The sequence below is a fragment of the Phlebotomus papatasi genome, chromosome 2, assembly GCF_024763615.1.
Source record: "Phlebotomus papatasi isolate M1 chromosome 2, Ppap_2.1, whole genome shotgun sequence".
Lineage (NCBI taxonomy): Eukaryota > Metazoa > Arthropoda > Insecta > Diptera > Psychodidae > Phlebotomus > Phlebotomus papatasi.
The window spans coordinates 9,444,274-9,466,705 of record NC_077223.1 but is presented as its reverse complement, the minus strand read 5'-3'; the positions used below and the strand labels follow the sequence as shown (position 1 = coordinate 9,466,705).

The 22,432-nt window shown below is 33.7% G+C and overlaps 1 protein-coding gene across 2 annotated transcripts in view; it reads left to right on the top strand.

The window, feature by feature from the left end:
- LOC129803677 (mucin-5AC) overlaps positions 1-22,432 on the top strand; it is a 63,246-nt gene that overhangs the window by 28,073 nt on the left and 12,741 nt on the right. For both annotated transcript variants that reach the window (XM_055850414.1, XM_055850413.1), the window contains exons 2-3: positions 18,129-18,188; positions 18,259-18,453. In XM_055850414.1, the coding sequence (XP_055706389.1) occupies positions 18,129-18,188; positions 18,259-18,453 (255 nt within the window). The remainder of the gene's footprint in view (positions 1-18,128; positions 18,189-18,258; positions 18,454-22,432) is intronic.

The window sequence follows — 22,432 nt, the reverse complement described above, 5'->3', positions numbered from 1 at the left end:
TTTAGTTTAGGAGCTATTAAGCTCCAAAGAGCGGCCGGCCGGCCGGCCGGGAACGTAAATTAGCCACATATATATTCGTGATCAGGAAGTGCTGAAACACATTTTGGCCAAATTTGAGGTCGATCGGACGACATGAAATTTTGTTAGGATTATAGTAGGTGAGATTGTTAAGAATCTCACCTAAAATATGTAGAGATAAATTTGAGTGTAATTTTGGACCCCTTGCTTCTAATTTTGGACACTTTGCTTGTAATTTTGGACAGTCAATGCCTATTGTTATTCATTTTATTAACTTAACTTACCAAGTTTTTTTTCCTGTTTATGAGAAGGAACCGTAGAATATTCCAAGAAGATCGCAAACTTTCCATTAATTCATTAAAAAATCACAATGTGCACATTTATTAGAAATTTATGTAAAAAACGTTAATCTGTGATCCTAAAACCTAAATTCTCAGTGTATGATAATTTGGGCTGATCTTTAACCGCTAATTTTTTTTAAGCTGAGTATTCTCAAGTATCAGCCTGTATTCTCAAGGATCAGATCCTCAATTACAGATAAAGGAAGCTCTGGACTCAAATCATTTTCTTTGGCGTGACGATCTGACCTTCAGTATCGATCATTCCAGTGGTTTCCTTACAACGAAAGCAACTTCTTTTACGTCCAAACGCTTTATACTCCCTCTAGCTAATAAACCTACAACTGATTTATGAAATAACCTTAATAATAATGTTACTTAAATGCCGTTGGATAAAAATAATGTTTAATTGAAATCAATCACTTACAAAATTGCATTTCTTGCGTAACACAGCGAGTTGGTTCAAGAGAAAAAAAGGTCTAAAAGACGATGATTGACTTGTTGGTTCAGAGGCATTTCTTTTGGATTTTACCTCTCTACACTAGAATTAATTCAGCCTCCATTGTTGGAGGAATAATTGATAAAGTCCATTCAAAGTCACGTATTTTGTTTAAATTTTAAACCTCCGGACGGCTTGTTCAATTTGGTCATAAGTTATTATTAAAGTGTCGGAGTCAATCTGATTAGCAAATTCTATTTGTAAAAAAAAGGCTTTACAAATTTGCTTGATTAATTTCCCCGAAAAGATTTCTAAATTCCCGCCAAAAAGAACCGCGCAAGCAAAAAAAAAGTCTATCCGGTTTCTCTATTCGAGAAAAATGTTCATGTCACACAAGAATAATTAACTTATACAAATTGTTTCATTAAATTCATTAAATACATTTTCATTAGGCGCACAATTTCACCGACTAAAAGAGGAAAAAAAAAGTGTTACATTTGTCACCTTTTAGAGCGTACAAGAGGGAATTCATAGTGCATGACTCTCTGAACACGTACAGACAAATTCAATTAAACATAAATTAATGACATGGTATTGTGGGAATTTTTATAGCTAAGCTTCTGTCACACTTGGAAAAATGATCAAAGAAATGCACAGAAGAGGAAAAAATAGTGTTGGACTTATAGTAACAGTAAAGTAGTAAATTATCTCGTAGAATTGTGAATAAATTTGCATTGAATTAAATTGTACAAGGACCTCAGTTTCATTGGAAGTTATGTTGAATCACAACAACTCGAGCATACAAATGGGCATTGGCATGGCATTTAAAGCATCTCGCGAAGAGTTGTGTTTGTGTCTGGGAAATGGGAAAGATCAAACTGCAATACTTCACCCACCCACATTAATCACATTCATCATCCACGAGACTTTGCTATACAGCCACAAGAAATTTCCTAGATGCACAAAAAATTATAATGGCTGTTTAGTATAGTGAAAATCCTGGCAAATTCACCTTGAAAATCAGTTTACGTAAGAATTTTCCACGCCTCAGGCGTGTACTCGGATAACTTGTTGGCCTTGACACAGAGGGGAAAATATTTCAAAATAATAAAAAAAAAATTTATTCACGCTTTTGTGAAAACTCATAAATTCTGATGATATAGAAATAAGTCATTCTGCTGAGGAGTTTTTGCGATATGATTTATTAAATGATCATCTAAATTCTTTGTCGATGGCAAACATCTTGACTTCATTACATACAATATTCTAGTTTCAACAGGTATGGAAAAATTTAGACAAACTGTCATTATTTTTCAAATTCAGCGGATTTGACATACCTATTATTTTAGAATTTAGGGTATACTAAAATAATGTAGAATCATTGGAATGAAATAAAGGAAATTTATTATATTCAGCTGAAGAATTAGGCAAATTCAGCGTATTCAGCTGACAAGTAAAGCAAATTCAGCGGATATTACAGATTATTCTCAAATTCAGCGGATTAAAAATTTGTATTTTGCATAGATAAAACTGAAGAATTATTTGTTTAAATGGAGGCAGTTGAATTGGGAAAATTCAGAGTATTTGACTGACAAGCAAAGCAAATTCAGCGGATATAACCGATTATTCTCGAATTCAGCGGATTAAAAAATTGTATTGTTCTTAAGAATTTGATGATTTAAATGATTGTACTCATTCGAGTAAATGAAAGAAATTCATATTATTAAGCTGAAGAATTAGACAAATTCAACATATTCAGCCTGGAAATAAAACAAATACAGGGGATATAACAGATTGTTCTGTAATTCAGCGTGCTGCAAACTCTATTTCGTAAAAGGAAATGTTGAATTATTCGATTAAATGGGAGGAATTCCTGATATTCAGCACTTGTTGAATTGACCAAATTCAGCGTATTTAGCTGACAAGTGTTGTAAATTCAGCGGATATAACAGATTATTCTCGAAATCAGCACATCAAAATTTGTAATTTGTATAAAGCATTTAGCAAAAGAATTAGACAAATTCAATATATTCAGCTGACAAACAAAGCAAATGCAGCGGATTAAAATTTGCATTTCATATACAAATTGTACAATCATTCGATTAAATTAGAGAAATTCCTTATAATCAGCTATTGAACTGTGCAAATTCAGCGTATTTAGGGGACGGAGCGAATTCAGCGAATATCACAATTTACCCTGTAATTCAGCGTGCTAAAAAATTGTGTTTCGTAAAAAAATAGAATAATTCAATTAAATGGAAAAAATCCTCATATTGAGTAGCTGTTAATTGTTCAGATTCAGCGTATTTAGCTGTCTCAGTAAAATCAGCGAATTTAACAGAATATTTTGTGATTCATAGCATAAACATTTCAATAAATAAAGGAAATTCATTATGCTCTCCTCAATTCTTCATTTGATCTTCAGAAAATATTATTCCTCTTCCAATTTAAAGAATCAAGCATTTCTCCAAAGCTTTCGACCCTTCGTGTAGGTCCTTTAGTGGGCTGAGAAAATATTTATTTATTTGAAAATCATTTTTAACAATTTTTCTTCCTCTCACTCATAGGGTAAAGTGATATAATTTGGAATTAGTGTTACAAGTTGGGCAATTCGCCAGTACAAGTACAAATATAGTACAAAATTTGTTTTTAAGCACAAGGAACCAAATTATAAAACTAAAGCATTAAAAATATACAAATAAAAATGAAGTACTAAATTTATCAAGACAAAAAGCCCTGTCCAAATTGTACCATTATTGTCCAACTTGTACCACTTTACCCTACTCAATTTAGTTGTGCTCTCTTCGAAAGAATTGAGGAGAGCACAAAGCTTCCGTCAGAGTCTAGAAATAGAAATTCATTATATTCAGCTGAAGACTTAGACAAATTCAACGTATTCAGCTGACAAATAAATCAAATTCATCAAATATAACAGATTTTTCTGTAATTCAGCACACCAAAAAGCTGTATTTCGTAAAAATAGTGGAATCATTCGATTAAATGAAAGAATTTCACCATATTCAGCTGCTGAATTAAGCAAATTCAGCATATTCAAGTTATCCAGCTGTAAGAGAAAATTCAGCGAATTCAATAACAGATTGTCCTCAAATTCCGCAAATTATAACGTTGTATTTAAGTCCATTTTACGAATTTTTAGTAAATTAAGCTACAAAACATTGCAAATTCAGCAAACTTCAAGTAGAATTTTTCTCATTAATTTACTCAGTGCATATTAATTTGCTGAATTGGTAATATCAAAAATATGGTATTGAAAATAACTTTAACGATATGAACCAATTTTTGAAGCCCAAATTCGTTTTTTATTGCTGAATGAATCAAAGATTAAGGGTTTACTTTGTGGAAAGAATAAAAATTACACAATTAGACGTACAGTGCCCTCTTTCTAATCCGGATCGGCGTAATCCGGATGAGCTATAAACGCTTACTTTTAAAATAATTTTGAGGTAATTTATGCATGTGTGTTCAGCAATGAAAATTAATTATCCTGTGATGTTTTTGTTGAAGTATAATAGCATAGAATTCTCTAATTATGTCTTTTTAATCTTCTTTAAAACTTTTATTCTAATTTCACAAAAAAAACTTGTATTATATTTGCGAGACGTTGAACAAATTCAAAAAATTGTATGACGAGAATTGATTTTACAATTGCACAGTGCAGTGTGATAACTTTATTTCCGTTAAGAATCAAAGGAGAAATACACAAAAAATTGATATTGTTTTCTTTTTAAACATGAAGTGTGATAATATTCTCACAATTACAATTCCTCTTTTCAAACATTTTGTATTTGTGTCAATTCTGTTCTTTCGCAGTTAAAATTAGATTGAACAAAATTGAATTTGGTTTGATTTTCAAAAGAAGAAGAAGAAGAGCGTTAGAGTGGGATAAACATATGCAAAACACTTGAGAAAGAAAGGGATGGGAATTTTGATTTCATGAAATTTGCCTGATCTAAAAGTTGTGCTGAAGTCATTGGGAATTTTAAGTAGAGAGTTTTTCTAAGAGACTTCTTTTGTTATAGGGTAACTGTATTCAATTTCGGTATGGTTGCATGCAAGCGCCAAAGCCTTAAGTTTGAAACTTATTTTTTTTAATACTAATTAACTTATTTTTTACTTCTTTTTAAGTATCGTCTTTGTTTTCTCTAAAATTATTCTAAATACATTTTCAAATCAATAAATATTTTGGGTAATATTTCGGACACCTTGATTTTCATAGTTCTTTGCCCTCCCGGAATTCTTCCAGTCGTTTACACATTATCTCGTTTGTTGAACTGACATTTTGCAATCTGGACGATATTGCAAACTGGACGAAATTGCAAACTGGACGAAATTGCATGCTGGACGAAATTTGGTACATTTACTCTTCTCCATCTTACCTTATCGACGTTTTCGTCAGTATATTTAATTAAAATCGATTAGTGAATAGGAAATATTTTAGCTGGAATAGCTCCAGTGCATCTGACCATTGCGGATATCTGCTGAAATTGCAAATCAGTCTAATACCACCGTTTATAGTTCCAATGAGTGGAAAATGTAAGGTGCGATCGTGCATTGAAAAGTGTAACTTGTTCCTGATGAAGAAAATTACCGAGGCAATGAAAATCCAAGAGTATCGATTGTCAGTGGAAAGAAAAAACACGAGTTTAATGGTTTTTCTGCATTTTTTAATCCCGCATATGACAAGATATCTTGTGCATGGTAATCAGTGTCACTCCCTCATTTATGAAGTGTCTGTTTCTTTAGCAAATATTCATAAATGTTGGAGCTTAAGACAAAAAAAAGTGAGCTGAAATGCGAGAGAGACTTCTTGAAAGCGAACTTGAGAAGAGTGTTTTTTGTCTTTTCTTTTAAATATCCCATGACTTCTTCAGTCAGGAATGTCTTGTCAATATTATTTGTAAACAAAATATCGCATGTGATTAAAAATGAAGTGACAAAAATACCGTCTTACAGCATCCACAACCCAGATGATGATGGTTCATTTTTATTCGTGCAGACAATCGGACACCAGTCCAATAAGTCCCAGAGTCACTTCAATGAATACGATCGAATGGTTTCTCGTCGTTTTGCTCATGCATATGGAAAAACTATTAAAAGTTTATATATCTCACATGAAAGAGAAATCGTGATCACTTTTGTTGTACTATATTGAAAGGTTTATTGGGTCAGTAGCATTTGCAATGAAAATTGAGAGCAATAATACCGCTCTTTAAATATTTCTTATTTAATTAGCATCAGTTTTTCTTTTAAAACTCCGGCTGCCAAATACGAAATCAATTAGACATTGTGCAAAAAATAGGCATTTGTTGACGGTGAAGACCATAGGGTAAGTGTGCCAAATTCCGGCCAGCTTGCAATTCCGGCCACCTTTTTTGTTCCTCGAATTTTCATGATTTTTTAGTTTTTGCATACTCCAGAGAATATACAATACAAAAGAATAACAAAAATTGTAGCTTGGACAAACGAGATGACGTAAAAAAACATTTGAAGAATTCTCGAAGTGCAAGGAACTATGAGAATGAAGGTGGCCGAAATAGGGCACCAAAGCTATGTCTACATTTTTATTTATTTTAAAATGTATTAAGAACGATTTTAGAGTAAATAAAAACGATAAACTGTCTACAAGGTTCTAAGTAACACTCCTAAAGTAGAAGGAATGAAAAAAATCAATTTCTATTAAATATATTACATTTCAAACATAAGACTTTGGCGCTTGCATGCAGCTATGCCGAAATTTGGCACACTTACTCTAAAATGCACAATTATTGGCATTTACATTTCCCAACGGCGCGCATAAGCTCAATAATAAATTTGGGGAAGGACAATCGGGTAATTGTGTCTTTAACCCTTAAAATCACATGCCGAAAATTATCTAGCAATTAAGCTTGAGTGAATTTTGGCACCTCCATCATCACTTCATTAGTGATGAAGATGTTTTTTTTTCTACTTGCTAATCTCACGCATTGAAAGCATCATGGACTATTATTTTTTTTTAATTGGTTACTTGTCGATCTCATGTCTTTCAAAAGTATCACATCTTTTTTTTGCACGCAATTTTGAGGAGGAAAAGGAAGGTAGTGCAACATGAGTCTTTGGTTTAATGCTTGATTATGGTTTTTTTCGTGTCAATTTGATGATTTATGCTGACAGTAAATCACAGATATAAATATTGTGTGAAATATTGTAAGAACAGGAATTCCCTCGCACATAATGTATGTGGGAATCATGCAATAAAATTATGATGGTTAAACAAACAAAATTTATGTGCAATTAACAAGATTTTATTGGACTAATTCCAGGAGTGGTACATGTGGTTTAGATATTTGAGCTTCTTTTTTATTTTTATATCAAACTGAGATTTGTGGATTAAGCACTTGTGGGAATGTCTTTTTGATTGTATTCTATAAATCTTGTGAAAACATTTTATGATTACTAACAATAATAAACCTGAAAAAACTATCAGGAATTTTATGAGTAAGCAATCTGCAAGGTAGTCTTTTTGCAATTTATGGTTAAATCAAATTTAGAATATTTATTTGAAAATTGCTACTAGGTTGAAAACTAAAAATTGAGAACAGTTGCCAGCGCCACTCGCGGGAGAAAGCAGTGCCCTCAGGCGGAGAGAAAATTGTGGTCAGTCAGTGGATTCTAGGCAAATTTAACTGAGAATGAATTAATTAAAGAATTAGTGGCGCGGCGAACCCCTATCAAACACACGCCTTAACGGTCACTGAATTTAAATTCTTTTCAATAATTCATTATAAAGTCCATTTATTTGCATAGTGTAACTGTCTAAGAAAAGAATTTGCCAGCCAGAATACAAATCAGAAGAGAGAATGAAGGAAAATATTATCAAAATCGCCGCAATGTCACACTTTTCGTTGTCTAACTGCATGACTTTCAACGAGACAAGAGAAACGAAATGTATATCTATTTCTGGTAGGCTATTAAAGTTCCTATAGATGAAGTTACTAAAAAAAAAACAGTAGGGGAAACTGGGGCACCAACAAACACGGGGTAGCACCAAACACTGCAATTTTCTAATAGGTTATTCGACTTCAGAGGACAAGACTTATAGAAATTTTTAGGCATTATAGGGATGATTGTCCACTGAAGAAATGGTCGAGATATTCCAAATAGTTTAGAAATAAAAATTAGTGTTTGGTGCTACCCCGTGTTTGGTGGTGCCCCAGTTTCCCATAAGCACAGTAAATGTAAGTTTCCACTCATACTTCATCCTCTTTGAGAGATAAATTCTGAACATGTAGATATGTTTCACAATCAATAAGTTTATCAAAGCATAAGCTTTAATATTTACCTTTTGATCCATCAAGGATTTAGCGAAGGAGGGGCAGAAAAAGAAAAGGGCCTTTACTGCCGTGGAGGAAGCTTTCAGTTCTCACACAGTCTGGCTTCGAACATTTTATATTTCTTCCCAAAATTTCTTAATGAATCTCTCCTAATTTTTTTCAGGAAATGTGTGTTAGGTCAGATTAATGGGAAAAATATGAAGTGTTCGAAGTCACAATGTGTGCGAAGCCTGAAAACCTTCCCCTAAAGTCTTTTGTTGAGTCTAATGAGATTTTCAAGAAGCCTATAAAACCATTTAATTTGTACCAACAATGGATTTATGGTCAGTATTGGGATTTTGTAGAACCTTTTGATCAACTGTTCTTAAAAGTGTTCTTAAAAAATTGTTGTCATTGAATCTATCAAAACTTTCTATATTTGCTTAAAATAATTAAAATCGGTATAGTTTCGAATTTTTGGAAAATTTTTGAAAATAAAAACGCAGAAAAATATTCTGAGGCTGATAATTTTCGTGTAATTTCTCATCGGAAAAGTCTTCTTGGTTGGCTTTAACAAGTTTTCAGCTTACAAATTACGATAGGTTCATCATGATTGGATTTAAATTTGATTCTCAAACAGATATAAAAACGAAACATTTTTCACAATTCGGATTTTAATTTCATTTTGCCACCAGAAATCCCATTTGAAAACGTTTTTGAAGAATTTGTTATGGAAACATATAAAATGGTGAATTTTAAACAGAGGAAGCTTGTAATAAAGCTTTTATTAATTTTTTTAAACTAATGAAAAATTTTATGAAGTATCTGAACCATTTAAAATCATCAAAATTGTATTAAAATAGGGATTTATGGTGGTATTCTAGCGAAAAATGATTGTTTTTTTTTTAGCACTTCACTGTTCTCAACTGCTTCTGCATTATCGACTTTTCTTTATATTGGTTTCTGTCTCGACATTTTCCCTAGTTCTCGCCGTGTTGTAAAACCACCAAACAATCATAACAGGAACAAAAATTAATAAAAGTCGATTATGTAGAATCGCTTGAGAATAGTAAAATCATGTTCATTTTTAGCACTTTACTGTTCTCAAGTGCTTCTGCATTATCGACTTTTCTTCGTGTTGGTGTCTGTCTTGACTGTTTCACAGTCTTCCCCGCGTTCTAAACCATCAAATCGTCATGACAGGAACCAATACAAAGAAAAATCGAATATTTAGAAGCTCTTGAGAACAGTAAAGTGCTAAAAGTATTAATTTTTCATTAGAATCGCATCATTATGCTGATTTTTTCTGGTGAATTCTAAAAACCTTTTTTTATGTTCTGAATTCTGATACAAAACCATCAAAATCGGTTTAGAAATGGTTCAAAGGGCAGAATTTTCTCAAAGCACAGTAGAGTTTTAAGAACTAAAATTCATAAAGAGTAGATAAATAGATATTTTATGTTTTTACTGCTTGAACTCTAAGGAGAGAGCGGTACATATAATCCGTATATTTTTTCACCCCCTTCCCCTAAATTTCCACCTTCTACCCTCTGGAGACCACTTTTGTCTACAAATCTTCGCGTTTCAGACGATTTCTGAGAAATGTCGTCCTGCTGTTTGTCCGGCTGTCGCTAGCTCTAGAGGCCAAACAATAAGAGATAGTGACTTCGGACCTAAGAGGGACCCTTAGGTCCCAGGACTTAAGGAGGATCCACTCCTCCACTTCTCCTCCAAAACCACGATTTAGAGATTACCCAGGCGTATTTGAACCGATTTGGACTGATAATGAACCGGTTCATAACCGATAACTAATTTTTATATGAAATTCAATTAAATTACTCCTGAGGTGTATTTTGGGAAATATTCTGAGTGATTTATGAATCGGTTCAAATAAGTTGTGAACCGGTAATGAACCAGTTATAAACTGATAAGTAATTTTTGTCCGAAAATCAAATTTATTACTCTTAAAAGTATTTCAGTGATCTTTTGAGGGATTTAAATCGGTTGAGAATAGGTAGGGGAAGTGCTCATAATTTTGGACAGTCTGCATATAATCATCGATATCTCAAGTTTGAAGTGCGATATTTTCAATACTAATTGACTTTTTTTGTTACTCTCTTTTCAGAAGGATTGTTTAGAAACTTGGCAAGCTATTTATCATCTCATTTTTACTAAAATTAGTTTTAATACGTTTAAAAATGAATTGATATGTAGAGGTGAATTTGACTCTTATTTTGGACAACTTGGTTATTAATTTTTACAACTTGTCTGTAAATTTGGACAGATAATCCGCCTCAACAGGATGCCCATTGTTCTTCATTTTATGAACCAATCTTACCAAGTCCTCTTCCTGTTCATGTAAGGGAAACGTAGAATGTCACAGAAGCCCGGAAACTTTCCATATCATTCATTAAAGTGAGTTGACTTCGATACTTCAAGTACGTGCGGATTCGCTCATTCCCTGACCTTCCGGGAGCCTTTCAAGGCATTTCTCGCTACATCTCTTTATTTGTAGAGATGATGCTCCTTTGTCTCTCCAGGCATTTGTCCAACCTAGTCATCCCAAAAGCTAAAACTTCACGAAATTTCGTGAGAAAAACACCTGTCCAAAATAAGAATCATCACCTCACTGGTGAATGTCTTAAAAAATTTCCCATTTTTCACACGAAAAATATAATTCACAAGGCAAATCTCACTTCAGGTCAAATGTACAAATCATCAGTAACGTGAATCAACACAATATTCAATGAATTTTCAATAATATCACTCAAAAACAGCGAACAAACTTTGTTAGTACTTCACCAAAACTAAATAAGACTGAAGTAAGCCACGAAGTTCTGTCATATTTCTCGTAAGCAATTGCTCACACTGAATTTTCAACAAAGCAATTTCAACTCAAATCATATTCAAAATTTAACGTATTTAGTGTCAAAATCTTCCAAAAAGAACAAATATTTAGATAGAATTCATTATTCATCAAATATTGGAATAAAAATCCATCATTTTAATCAATTTATTTTTAGTGTCCAATTTTACCCTCAAAGTGTCCAAATTTAGAAACTGTCCAAAATTATGAGCACTTACCCTAAATAGTAAATGATGCGAAAGTATTTTTGAGGTTATGAAGTGTATGCGATGCATGCCATGGATCTGTAAGGCCGGCTTCAGAATAAAAGTTTAGCCCAGTTCCCGAAGGTCTCAAAAATCTTAATAACAAGCAATTTTATTGATTTTTTAAAATCTAATGAATCATTTGCCCTTAATATTCAATCCTAAACAACAATTTCCTAAAAAAAATCATGCTTGATGAGGAATTAGAGGAGTTAAGCCAGATAGCTAAGCCTTAAGTCTGAAGCCTGTATAAGGTCCCGTTGAGGGCGTCTGTGATAAAAGGCTGTGTCCAATAAATTTATAGTCAGTCACTTCCCAAACTCTGTATTTTAATGTTCTCGATACGTCAGGTTATAGGGGAAAAGTACTCTCCCTTCGAATAATGTGAATTTTCTTTTATTTTTGCTAAGAGACTTACACATAATTATCACGTAATTAACAATAATTGATGATTAGCTAAGTAATTTTTAATAGAAATGTGTAAATCTTCTAAGATAAATGAAAGAAAATTCACATTATTCGAAGGCATGAACGTTCGAAGGGTGAGTACTTTCCCCTAGCATCTAAGTCATGAGTTCGAGCATTTCGCAAAGCCCGGGATGCCTCGCCATCCCTTTTTTCGAGAAACTCTTGGTACTGTGCGTTCGAAAAACGGGTGATAATCCTCCAGAATTATTTTCCTCAAATAATTTTTAATGTAGTCCCGTTTTATAAAAATGTTCTATTAAAAGGAGAATGGTTAAATCCAGTCCCGGAATCGCCACGAACGGGACCTATGTCATTGGATATACATTGATATAGGTAACAACTTTTGTTCTAGGACCAATGTTCTAAACCATGGAGGAAAAATTCTAGAGCATAAAAACTATTTTTTGGAAGAAAGAAAGGTCAAAAGTATATATGGGCACCGATTCATCTTTATCCAAAGATGAGAGTAGGCGCATTTTGCAGATACTGGTATAAGATTAAAAAAAATTCTCGGGACCCAGGACGATAAACGCTGGGAGTTCTTGTAAAAAAGCCTCTATCTTTCCGATAAATGACTATTTTGACAACAAATTGCGCAAGAACTGCTAAAGCGATCTTGATGAAATTCGGTATAGGGTCAGTGTATTACTTAAACTTTTTATCCATGCATACCACCCCCTCCCCCCACCCTCCATTCTGATAGCCCCCATACAAAATGAGGCCATTTTACTTTATAACTCCTTTCTGAGAAGAGGTATTTCCAACAATCCTCACGCAGAACTTTTTGACCGATCTTGATTGAATGAAAAAATTGAATAAGTAATAACGTTAACAATAATTTTCTAGATTTTTTTATTTCATTATTCGCCTCATTAAGATCTGTTGGTACGTGAAAGAAAGAAACATATCCTCATTGTATAATCTAATTAGCATTAGTGGTGATTTTTTTATATTGTAATCAATGTTTTGGAGTTGCTTCTCAATTTATTGTCTACAAAAGTTGTACTAATATGCAATTCAGTGGATTAATAACAATTTGTGCGAAGGAATTCTTTCTATATTGGGACTATCAGACAGGTGGGTGTTGTGGTGGTATGCCAGTTAAAGAGTCTTCTCTAAACTTTGTTCTCATGTCGAATTTCAGCTTTCTACCTTCTCTCAGAAAGGAGTTATAAGGTAAAATGCTCTCATTTTGTATGGGGGCTACCAGAACGGAGGTTGGGGGGAGAGGGTGGTATGCATGAATAAAAAGTTTAAGTAATACACTGACCCTATACCGAATTTCATCAAGATCGCTTTAGTGGTTCTTGAATAATTCGTTGTCAAAACAGCGATATTACGGAAGGATAAACGCTTTTTTACAAAGACTCCCAGCGTTTATCGTCCTGGGTTCCGGCAATTTTTTAATCTTATATCAGTACCTACAAAATGCGCCTACTCTCGTTTGTGGCGATTCCGGGACCAGCGACCATATAGTTTTGACCATTCTCCTTTCTTTGAATAAAAAAAACTCCACTTTTCTCTAATTTTACATAAATTCTAATGTTTTACAAATCCTTCGCTTTATGTAATTGTTACGTGTATTACAACATAAGAATCGTAATGTTGTTATAATGAGAAGTTTATTAAGAATTCAGTGATTTTTCTCTCAGCACGATTGTCTATTTTTTTTCATATGCATTTGACTTATTCACATAATTTTTTTCATCCGTCTTTTGTGTTTGTGTCTCAGCACCTCTGTGTAGCCATCAGAGTACCCCCAAAACATTAATTGTTCACCTCAAACATGAGTCTATTTGATGTATAAATTAAATATTAATAGATGCCCCACCATCACCCACAAATCCTCCACATCTCACGATGAAGGAGATGATGAGGTGGGAAAAAAAAATTGAGCTATTGTAAATTTACCTGGAAGGTCAAGTCAACGAAATTTTAAGTGTACACTTTTAAGGCACAGTCTCTCTGCAATGTTGGACAGGGCAGAGTGGAGAGTGAGGTAAAGGTACTCTTGCAATCCACATAATTCTGTGTCAATCCATTTATCAAAACTATTATTACACTTTTTTGTCTGACTCTTCACAGAGAATCATGGTTTATTAGTTGTCTGTTGAGTGTATATTTCACAAATCCTTATAAGAGAGCAATTCGTTGGCGCTATTGAATTTACTTAAGCTGTAAGACTCTGGGAAATTTATCTTTTTAAGAAGAAAAAAAAAGCCACAGAATTAACCAAGACGGACCAAAAACGCAGAAATAGTTAGATTGGAAGTAAAAAATGAGGTGTAGACGACGTTTGACGGCAAAATGAGATTTAGCTGGAGCTTTTAAAGGGTGTGGTATTCACATTAATATACTGCCTCGATTGCTATCGTTCTCTTAGCATAACCATAGCCACACACCGTCATTTCCACTATGAACCACGCAATTGAAGGATAAGAAACAAGCAGCTAATATTTCTAAGCATATTTTATTTAATAAGAAAAAAAAGTGAATGGTCTTATTTTCAAAGCACTCCACAAAGTGTTCCAGCTTTATTTCACTTTTCTAAATGAAAATTTATTGGCTGGAAAAGTTTAATGTCCGTATTTCAGCTTTTATTGCGCCTAAGACTGAATATTTTGTCGTTTGCTCAATGCTAAATTGGAAAAGCGAGCAGAGTGGGAAATTATTTCTTTTTGCAAACGCAATGAAAAATCAACTAATTTATATAGAGAATTTTTGTATTAGTTTTTGTCTTTTGCTGGTGGGCAATTGATCATTTAGAATGTAGAGCGAAAACTATTTGTTGTTTACGCATACAATAATTCCTTTTTCAGAAGCATTTTTCACTAGATTCCACTGCAACATCACGATTTGGCGTAGGCAATTTAATATAATTAAGAGCATTGCAAATTCCAAGTAAAATCGTCTTAGAAGACAAATTTTAGAGAATTTATTTCGAGTATCAATTTAATTTTAATTAGTCACGCATGGTATGGAAGGTACTCCTATTCAAGTATAATTCATCTTAGAACATTGACAATTTCACCCAAAAAAAATTTAAGCGACGCTAGTCTTTCTTTCAACACTTTAAGGGCGATTGTGAATTGTGACCTATAAGAACAATGTAAAGAACGATACGAATTTAACAAAAAAAGCTAAAAGTTTTGCTTTTTGTTGCTGAATTTCTAGCAATTTTAACAAAACAACCTTTTATTTCGTTAAAAAAGACACTTTCCACGACTTAATCTTTCCTATTTTCTATTTTCCTCAAAAACTATTAAAAAGAAAATTAGAAGAAAAATATAGCTAAGTATTCTGGGTATGTATTCTAAGATGGTGAGTTTTTCACGTGAGAAATTCATGGATCTGAGATCACCTTTATTAATCATTTTATCAAAATTTCCTCCTTTCCTAAAAACTTTCATATAAATTCTTAGATGCTGTAAGTGTTTCATATGATATCCGTTTAGCATCCTCCAACATGCCACGAAAACGCTAATCATTCTCATTTTCATAATTCGGCTTACACGGAAAAGGATATTTATGATACTTATGAAATGCTCGTAAATCGTATAAACCCACAAGCAAGTTCGTAAAAGTTTGTACTTTTTTCACAAACATTGTTCGTAACAAGATCACTTGATGAGCATTGTACTTTCACAAATATTTGTTCGTAAATGTTCGTAAATATTTGTTTGCCTGGACGAACATTTGACTAACATTTACCAACAAATTACAAAATTTTACCCGTCTTAACGGTCACTGAATTAAAATTCTTTGCAATAAATTCTCTAAAGTAGGATTTATTTATATAGTGCAACTATCTATGAAAAGAATTTATCATACATAATTCAAATCGGGAAAGAGAATGAAAGAAAATATTATCAAAATCGATGTAATGTCAATTTTGTCAAAATTATCTAGTTTGACAACTGAACCTTATTGGAAAGCAGTCCTATTCGGAAACTGTACATTTTCCTCTAATACTTCTGTGGACTTGCTTTTTAACTTCTTTTATCCTCTACGCAATTTTTAAAGCCCTTTACATATTTGCACCAATTTTCACGCCAAAGATCGTTTTTAAGGATACCGTCTGTAGGGAGAAACGTCAAAATTCCGTCAAAAAGGCAATTTTTAGCGAAAAATGCATCCAAAAGCCTTAAAAGCTTACAATAAAATTTATTTATGAATTAGGCATTTTAAAATATCTTCACTTAACATTGGGAACATTTATTTACTATCTTTATGCCTTAGATACACTTACGACTTAAGCCGAGAGACGACTTAATGTAATTTAAAATCAAAATAATGATCAGACTACATTTCCATCAGTTGCCGACTAATTCGTCTCTCGGCTTAAATCGAGATTCGGTTCAGTTAGTGGAGTATTTAGTCTAATTAGGGCTTAAATAGACTCAGGCTGATCCTCGAGAATATTTAGCATGTAAAATTTGGCTGTATAAGAATAGGTAAAGAAAATTTATGAAAAGGACCTGTACTACCAAATTTGATGGGCTAAATATTCTTGAGGATTGGCTTGAGCCTATTTGGGCCCTTACTATTTTTCACTAATCCTATCAGCAGGAATTTCAATAATTTTAAGAAAAAAGGAATTTGAGTAGTGGATTCCCCTCCTCAATCACAATAGCACCCTGGCGGACTGACTACTTCCTAGCTTGAGGGTGAAGAAATGATTGACATAAAGAAAGTAGTCTGTCATAGTAGTTAGTCACAAAAATTAGTGTTTAGAACTAACTCATGTTTACTACTGCCCCAGTATCCCCTACCATAACATCTAACATCTGAACTCGTCTAGACATAGTTAGGGAATGATGTAGGTTCAGGGTGGTCAATGGAGAGTTCCAAAGAACATCTTTTCTCTCAGTTTTTTGGACTGAAACTGGACTGAAAAATGATTTTCGTGACATTCATTTGTTTGCATTTTGCGGGACTCGATCTCACAATTGTGAGAGTCGAGTCACAGATGTTATTGCCCAAGAGTCAAGGTAGCAATCTTTGGAATATCACCAAAGCTCAGAGGGTTCAAGGATGAATCCTATAACTCATCTCCTAATAGAAGAGGTTGTGCATCTTGATTCCCAATGAACTTTATGGAGATTCTCCTGGCCAAATACTCTCACTGCAGTGAAATTCAACTGAACCGTGTGGCGTCCATTCACGGGGATTAGGTGGGGGAGGGGGCAGCCTATGTCTATGGTAAGGGCTGACATGGCTATTCCAAACCCAGGAGATTCTGCATTCACACAGCAGATGTGGTATTGGCCTTTCGCAAATATTGACTTTCTTGACGTTCCACACTGCATATACGTAGCCCTCCCGAAGTATAGGACTTAAGTGTAAAAAACGTACTCTCTGTCGTAATTCTGAGTTGAACTCAAAAGTTTCAGATCGACAAGTCGGGATCTGTCCCGGCTTATCCGCGGGCAATCCCGGGAAGGTCCATCCCGGTTCGTTCGAGGGTGTTCTTGTGGGGGAAAACCCCCTCATTCTCGGTATTTAAAATGGCCCATCTGGCCCCTGAGAATTAAAGAAAAATGTATCAATGAAGTAATAAAAATCTATTAGAGGAACTCCGGTGTTTTTCCTGGACCTGGGAGCTCATCTTGCCCCTCTTTCGGTCGTGAGTCATTTGAGGGTAGTTGCGAGGGGTTGGAAGCTTCTACACCATTCCCAAAATCAATCAAGAATAACAATTTACTAGAATTTTCGTCACAAACAAAGTATTTAGGACTATTAGGGACCCAAAAAGGCGTATTTTAGAGCTAGGGAGAGGTCTTATTTGGATATTTCGCTACCAAAAGAATTTTAACTAAAATTGCCGGGAATTTATTGACACTTTCAAAAAATCAATTCAATTAATTTTTATTCAATTGAATTGACTCTAAAGTTAGCTTCGATAGCATCAAATGGTTAATAAGATTTATTGCCACAACTTCTGTTTTCAGTAGCTTAAAACAAACTTCTGTGTGAGAAATGTTCGACAAATTATCCAAATAAATTTCAATTTCCCCAGCTTAGTTTTTTTTTATTACACTATTCACTTGCAATATGTAAAAATGATTAAACAATTATTAGGTAATTTAATTGATTCAAAATTGGTTGAATTTTGTCTTATTTCACACTTTTTCACGATGTTGAAACAGTAGATTGTTCCCGTTGATTGATTGTACCTCTAATAAGGAAATAATTTGCTATAGTGAATTATTAATTATAGGAGTCCCACGGCGAGTTGGCAAAAAAAAATCAATTCAGCTTGACATAAATTATACGCACAAGATTTATTGTCTGAATTTAATATTAATACAAGCTATTGACTTTGAGTGGAAATAATGAATGGATTCTTGAGGGAATACTGCGCGGGAGATATGTTTTGTTTTTTGAAGAAAAAACAAGTCATCTGCATGCAATAAAATGGAAAAAATAATTTTTCTTTTGCAGAATCAACGATGAACATACGATTAGTGACTGCAAGTTTGTGTCTAGCTGTGCTCCTCAATGGTAAGTACCCAGGTTGATTGAGGAGGTTGAGAGCAGGTGGTATTGAGGAAGGATGATCTTTTTTTTGCAGCAAGTGCCACACATGCGGCTATTTATACACCAGGAGGTGCTGTCTATGTGAATCCTGAACAGGAGATTCAGGCATCGCCGAGTCAGCAAACGATAAATTATGTCACACAAACAGTTTATGGATTTTTGGATTTCACAACTACCATCGGCAACACCGTGATGCTCTTTTCGCCACAAAGTTCATCACCAGCTGTGGGTGAGTCTCAAAGTCATGATAATATGTCTCTCTCCCAATCCCAAGACTTCTTGAACCACGAAAGAAACAAAAAAAAACCGACCACTCAATAAACAACATAAGAATTTCGTGCCACACCAAAAAAAAAAAATTGCAAGGAACATTTCAATTAAAATCCAATTTATATTAAAACTTTTATGAGTCACCAAATTTAGAGTGTAATTTACAAATCCCAGGGACAATCTCAGATCTCTTTTTTTGGATTAGAAAATTTTGCCTCCTTTAATACAAAACACTTTTGAAGAGTTAATTACCATTGCCTTCATTAAAAGACACCTAATCTCCAACATCTTTCTCTTGAGAGATTTCAGTCACATAAATTGTGCAAGTTCTTTTGAATTTTCTCTTAATAATATCAACTATTTCAATGGGACTTTTGCACAAACATTTTCATATTAAACTTACCTCACAATTGCACATCTAACTTGCCCAAAAAAGAAAAAAAACATAAGATTATGTGAACGGACCAAAAGTTTCAATGCTGAATTCCTAACCCTTGAAGAAATTGTTTCTTTTTTTTACTTTGCTAAAATTCCTCGATTCTTTCACCTCTCTGGATGTTGCGCAAAATGAAACCCCACAATGTTCACTGAAGGTGAATTTGAAAGTATTATGCCTGAAATTCCAATCAAATTGCATGTTTCACGATTTATTCGAGAAGTGCAATTGGATTTTTTTTGATAACACCCACTGTTTGATTTATAAGAATTTGTGAACAAATCGTTATCTAACTGTACTTTTACATGCTAAAATGGTTAGTATGAAAATTGTCTAGAAATCTCTTATGAGACTACAGCGCCTCTGATGTTGGTTTTTCAAACTTCATCAGTTCTAGAAAGTTGTCGGTCTTTCAAAGACCTTTAACTTTCTCCTTGTGAAGACAGAAATCGGTTCAGTAGAATCAGAATTATGGTTAACAAAGTATCAAAACATAGCAAAAATGGTTTTGCCTACATCACGGTGCTAAATTTCAGTGTTGTATCAAGTGTGCCAAATTTCAGCACAGTTTCATGCAAGCGCCAGTCTCAAGACTGAAATGTAATATTTTTAATACAAATTGATTTTTTAATTCCTTCTTCTTACTGTGTTATCACACTTGTACATTAAAATTTTAATATGATTCACATTAGTCGCTGGTGAGATTCCAAATGTGTAATTTGTGTGTTTGAATCATTTTATATTCAAAATTTGATCTATTTATTGATAAAAAGGTAGACTTGGCCCGCAAAATTTGATATAAATTGATTTATAGCATTAATGCGAAAAATTAATGCGATTTTCTCTTTAATTTTTTAATGTGAAAAATATTTGTGCTTTAGGTAAATTTAAACTTATTTTTGCAGGCCAAGTCCACTTCTTTATCAATAAATAGAAAAACCCCAAATATTAAGTGACTCAAAGACACAAATAACATATTTGGACGCTCACAAGCGACAATTAATGTGAATCACATTAAAATTTTAATGTGCAAGTGTGATAACGCCGTAAAGGAGTGATGCTTCACTGAGAGAAATCCGAAAAAGTTAAAATAACGTTCTGAAAATGTTTATTTTACCCTGCAGTATTGATCCGAAATCGGTGTAAATATTACCCTTTTTAGGTGTATTGGGGCTTAAAGTTGCCCATTTTCGTGTTAATTTTACCCTTAAAAAGGTGTAAAATTAACATTAAGAAATGCTGATATGTATATTTTTACACCTAAAAAGTGTTAAGGTTACGAGGAAAAAAAGTTAATCGCACCCTCTTTTTTTCTCAATGTTGGAACTTTGTAGATATTTTATCGTCTTTATTTACTCTAAAATCATTTCTAACACATTTTAAAATGAATAAAAATATAGATAGCTTTGGTGGCCTATTTCGGCCACCTTGATTCCCATAGGTCCTTGCCCTTCCATTGAGAAAAAAAAAACGGAAGTGCGATTAACTTTTTTTCCTCATAACTTTAACACTTTTTAGGTGTAAAAATATATCAACATTTTTTTATGTTAATTTTACACCTTTTTAAGAGTAAAATTAACATGAAAAAGGGTAATTTTAACCCCTAATATACCTAAAAAGCATAATATTTACACCGATTTCGGATCAATAATGCAGGGTAAAATTAACATTTAAGGAATGTTATTTTACCATTTTCGGATTTCTTTCAGTGTCGGGAATTCTTTCAATGCATTTTTCACGTCATCTCGTTTGTCGAAGCTATATTTTGTTATTTTTTTGCATTGTATAATCTCTAGAGTATGCGAAAACTAAAAATTCATGGAAATTCGAGGAACAAAAAGGTGTCCGGAATTACAAGCTGACCGGAATTTGGCACACTTACCCTAGTTGAAATATGCATGAAAATCGTAAATTTAATGAAAATTTCAACACACTTCCCCTCTCGCTTCACGAAAAGTTACAAAATAAGATTTCTAGAAGTCGTGAAGGGAACCTCGTAAACCTTTCACTAGTGAAGCGTTTACAGAGTTAGAGAATTCCTACCCTGGGCGATCTACGATCAGTAGATTCTTTCAACACGGGATATCCCAGGAAGCACAGTTAGCTGAAAAAATAGCGTTTTCAGCATATTTTTGCTGAATAGATCAGCAAAATGGGGACCAGTTAACAGTTCCTGAACAAAAAATGCTAACCAAAACATATGGAAATGGCACAGCCTCGTGAATGTTGTTTTAACCCTTTAACGACGAGACAGTTTTCGCTGTCCGAAAATCAGCAATAGAAAAGAAACCGATAAACAGAACTTGTAAAACGTTTTACATCTAAATTTCGAAAAGCAAACAGAGTCTGATTTGGTGTATTTTTGTCTCTATGAACGATAGGGACAAGAATAGCCCAAAAATTTAAATAATTTTTCTAACGATACCAATGACTGATAATTTTCACTCTAAAGAAAAATTTTATGTTTGAGTATTGTAGTTTCCTTTTCCAAAACGGTTTTGCTTAAAAAAAAACTGGAAGTATAAAAAATAATTAAAATTAATTTTCAATATGAGAATTTAAAAATTCGTCATTTTTGAGCTTAAATATTTATCATATAGCAAATAGGTGGAGACTTGAAAAAAATATTCTAGATTCCTTCAACCTTCTACTTTGCAATTACGTATAAATACAAGAAAAACATAACTTTAGGTAGTCAGGAAAAATTGTTTTCTTTATGGGACACCGGTGTTCCAATCGTCCTTAAAGGGTTAAGGTTAGCAGAATTCATCTGAAAATATATATGTTTTCAGATGAATTGAGATCGATTAGCATTTGGTACTCGCTGGGACACGAAAACATGATTGAATTGTAACAAATATAATAATAATAATAATTTATTCAAATTCTACATTTCCCACCTTCCCATGCGTTTGCCGCCGTCTTAGCGTTGATGACCAGCCTCCGAAGCCAAACGGCAGAAATGCTTCTTCACTGACTGTGTAATCTTTCATGAATTTGTTGTTACAAATTTGCATTAAAATTTTACAATAGCAGAAACCTGGCGCAAAGGCACAGGGATGTAGAGTGTGTTTTGTTGTAGACTTAACGCATAGCCAAACGGTTCTGTACGCTCTCTAAATGGAGATGAGATCTCCAATATCCCGATACGATTAATAAAAATGAGCCTTACCGAATGCAAGTTTTGAAGAGGCGAGATTGGCTAAGTTTGCCACTCTCGAGCACCCCAGTCTTCTCATTGGAAAAAAGAGGAAGTTAAACTGGGAGCGATTCGGAGCGTCGGCGTTTGCTGTGCTTTATGCCCTAGACACACTTACGACTTAAGCCGAGAGATGACTTAGTGGAAAATGATGGAAATGAAGTTTAACCATTATGTCGAACATAATTACGCTAAGCCATCTCTCGGCTAATCCTCTGGTCTGTCAAGGCCCTTAGAATTCTACCGGATCAGCTTGAGGAAAGAAACAAGTCGGTAACATGAGGTTTAATTTAGGAGCATTGC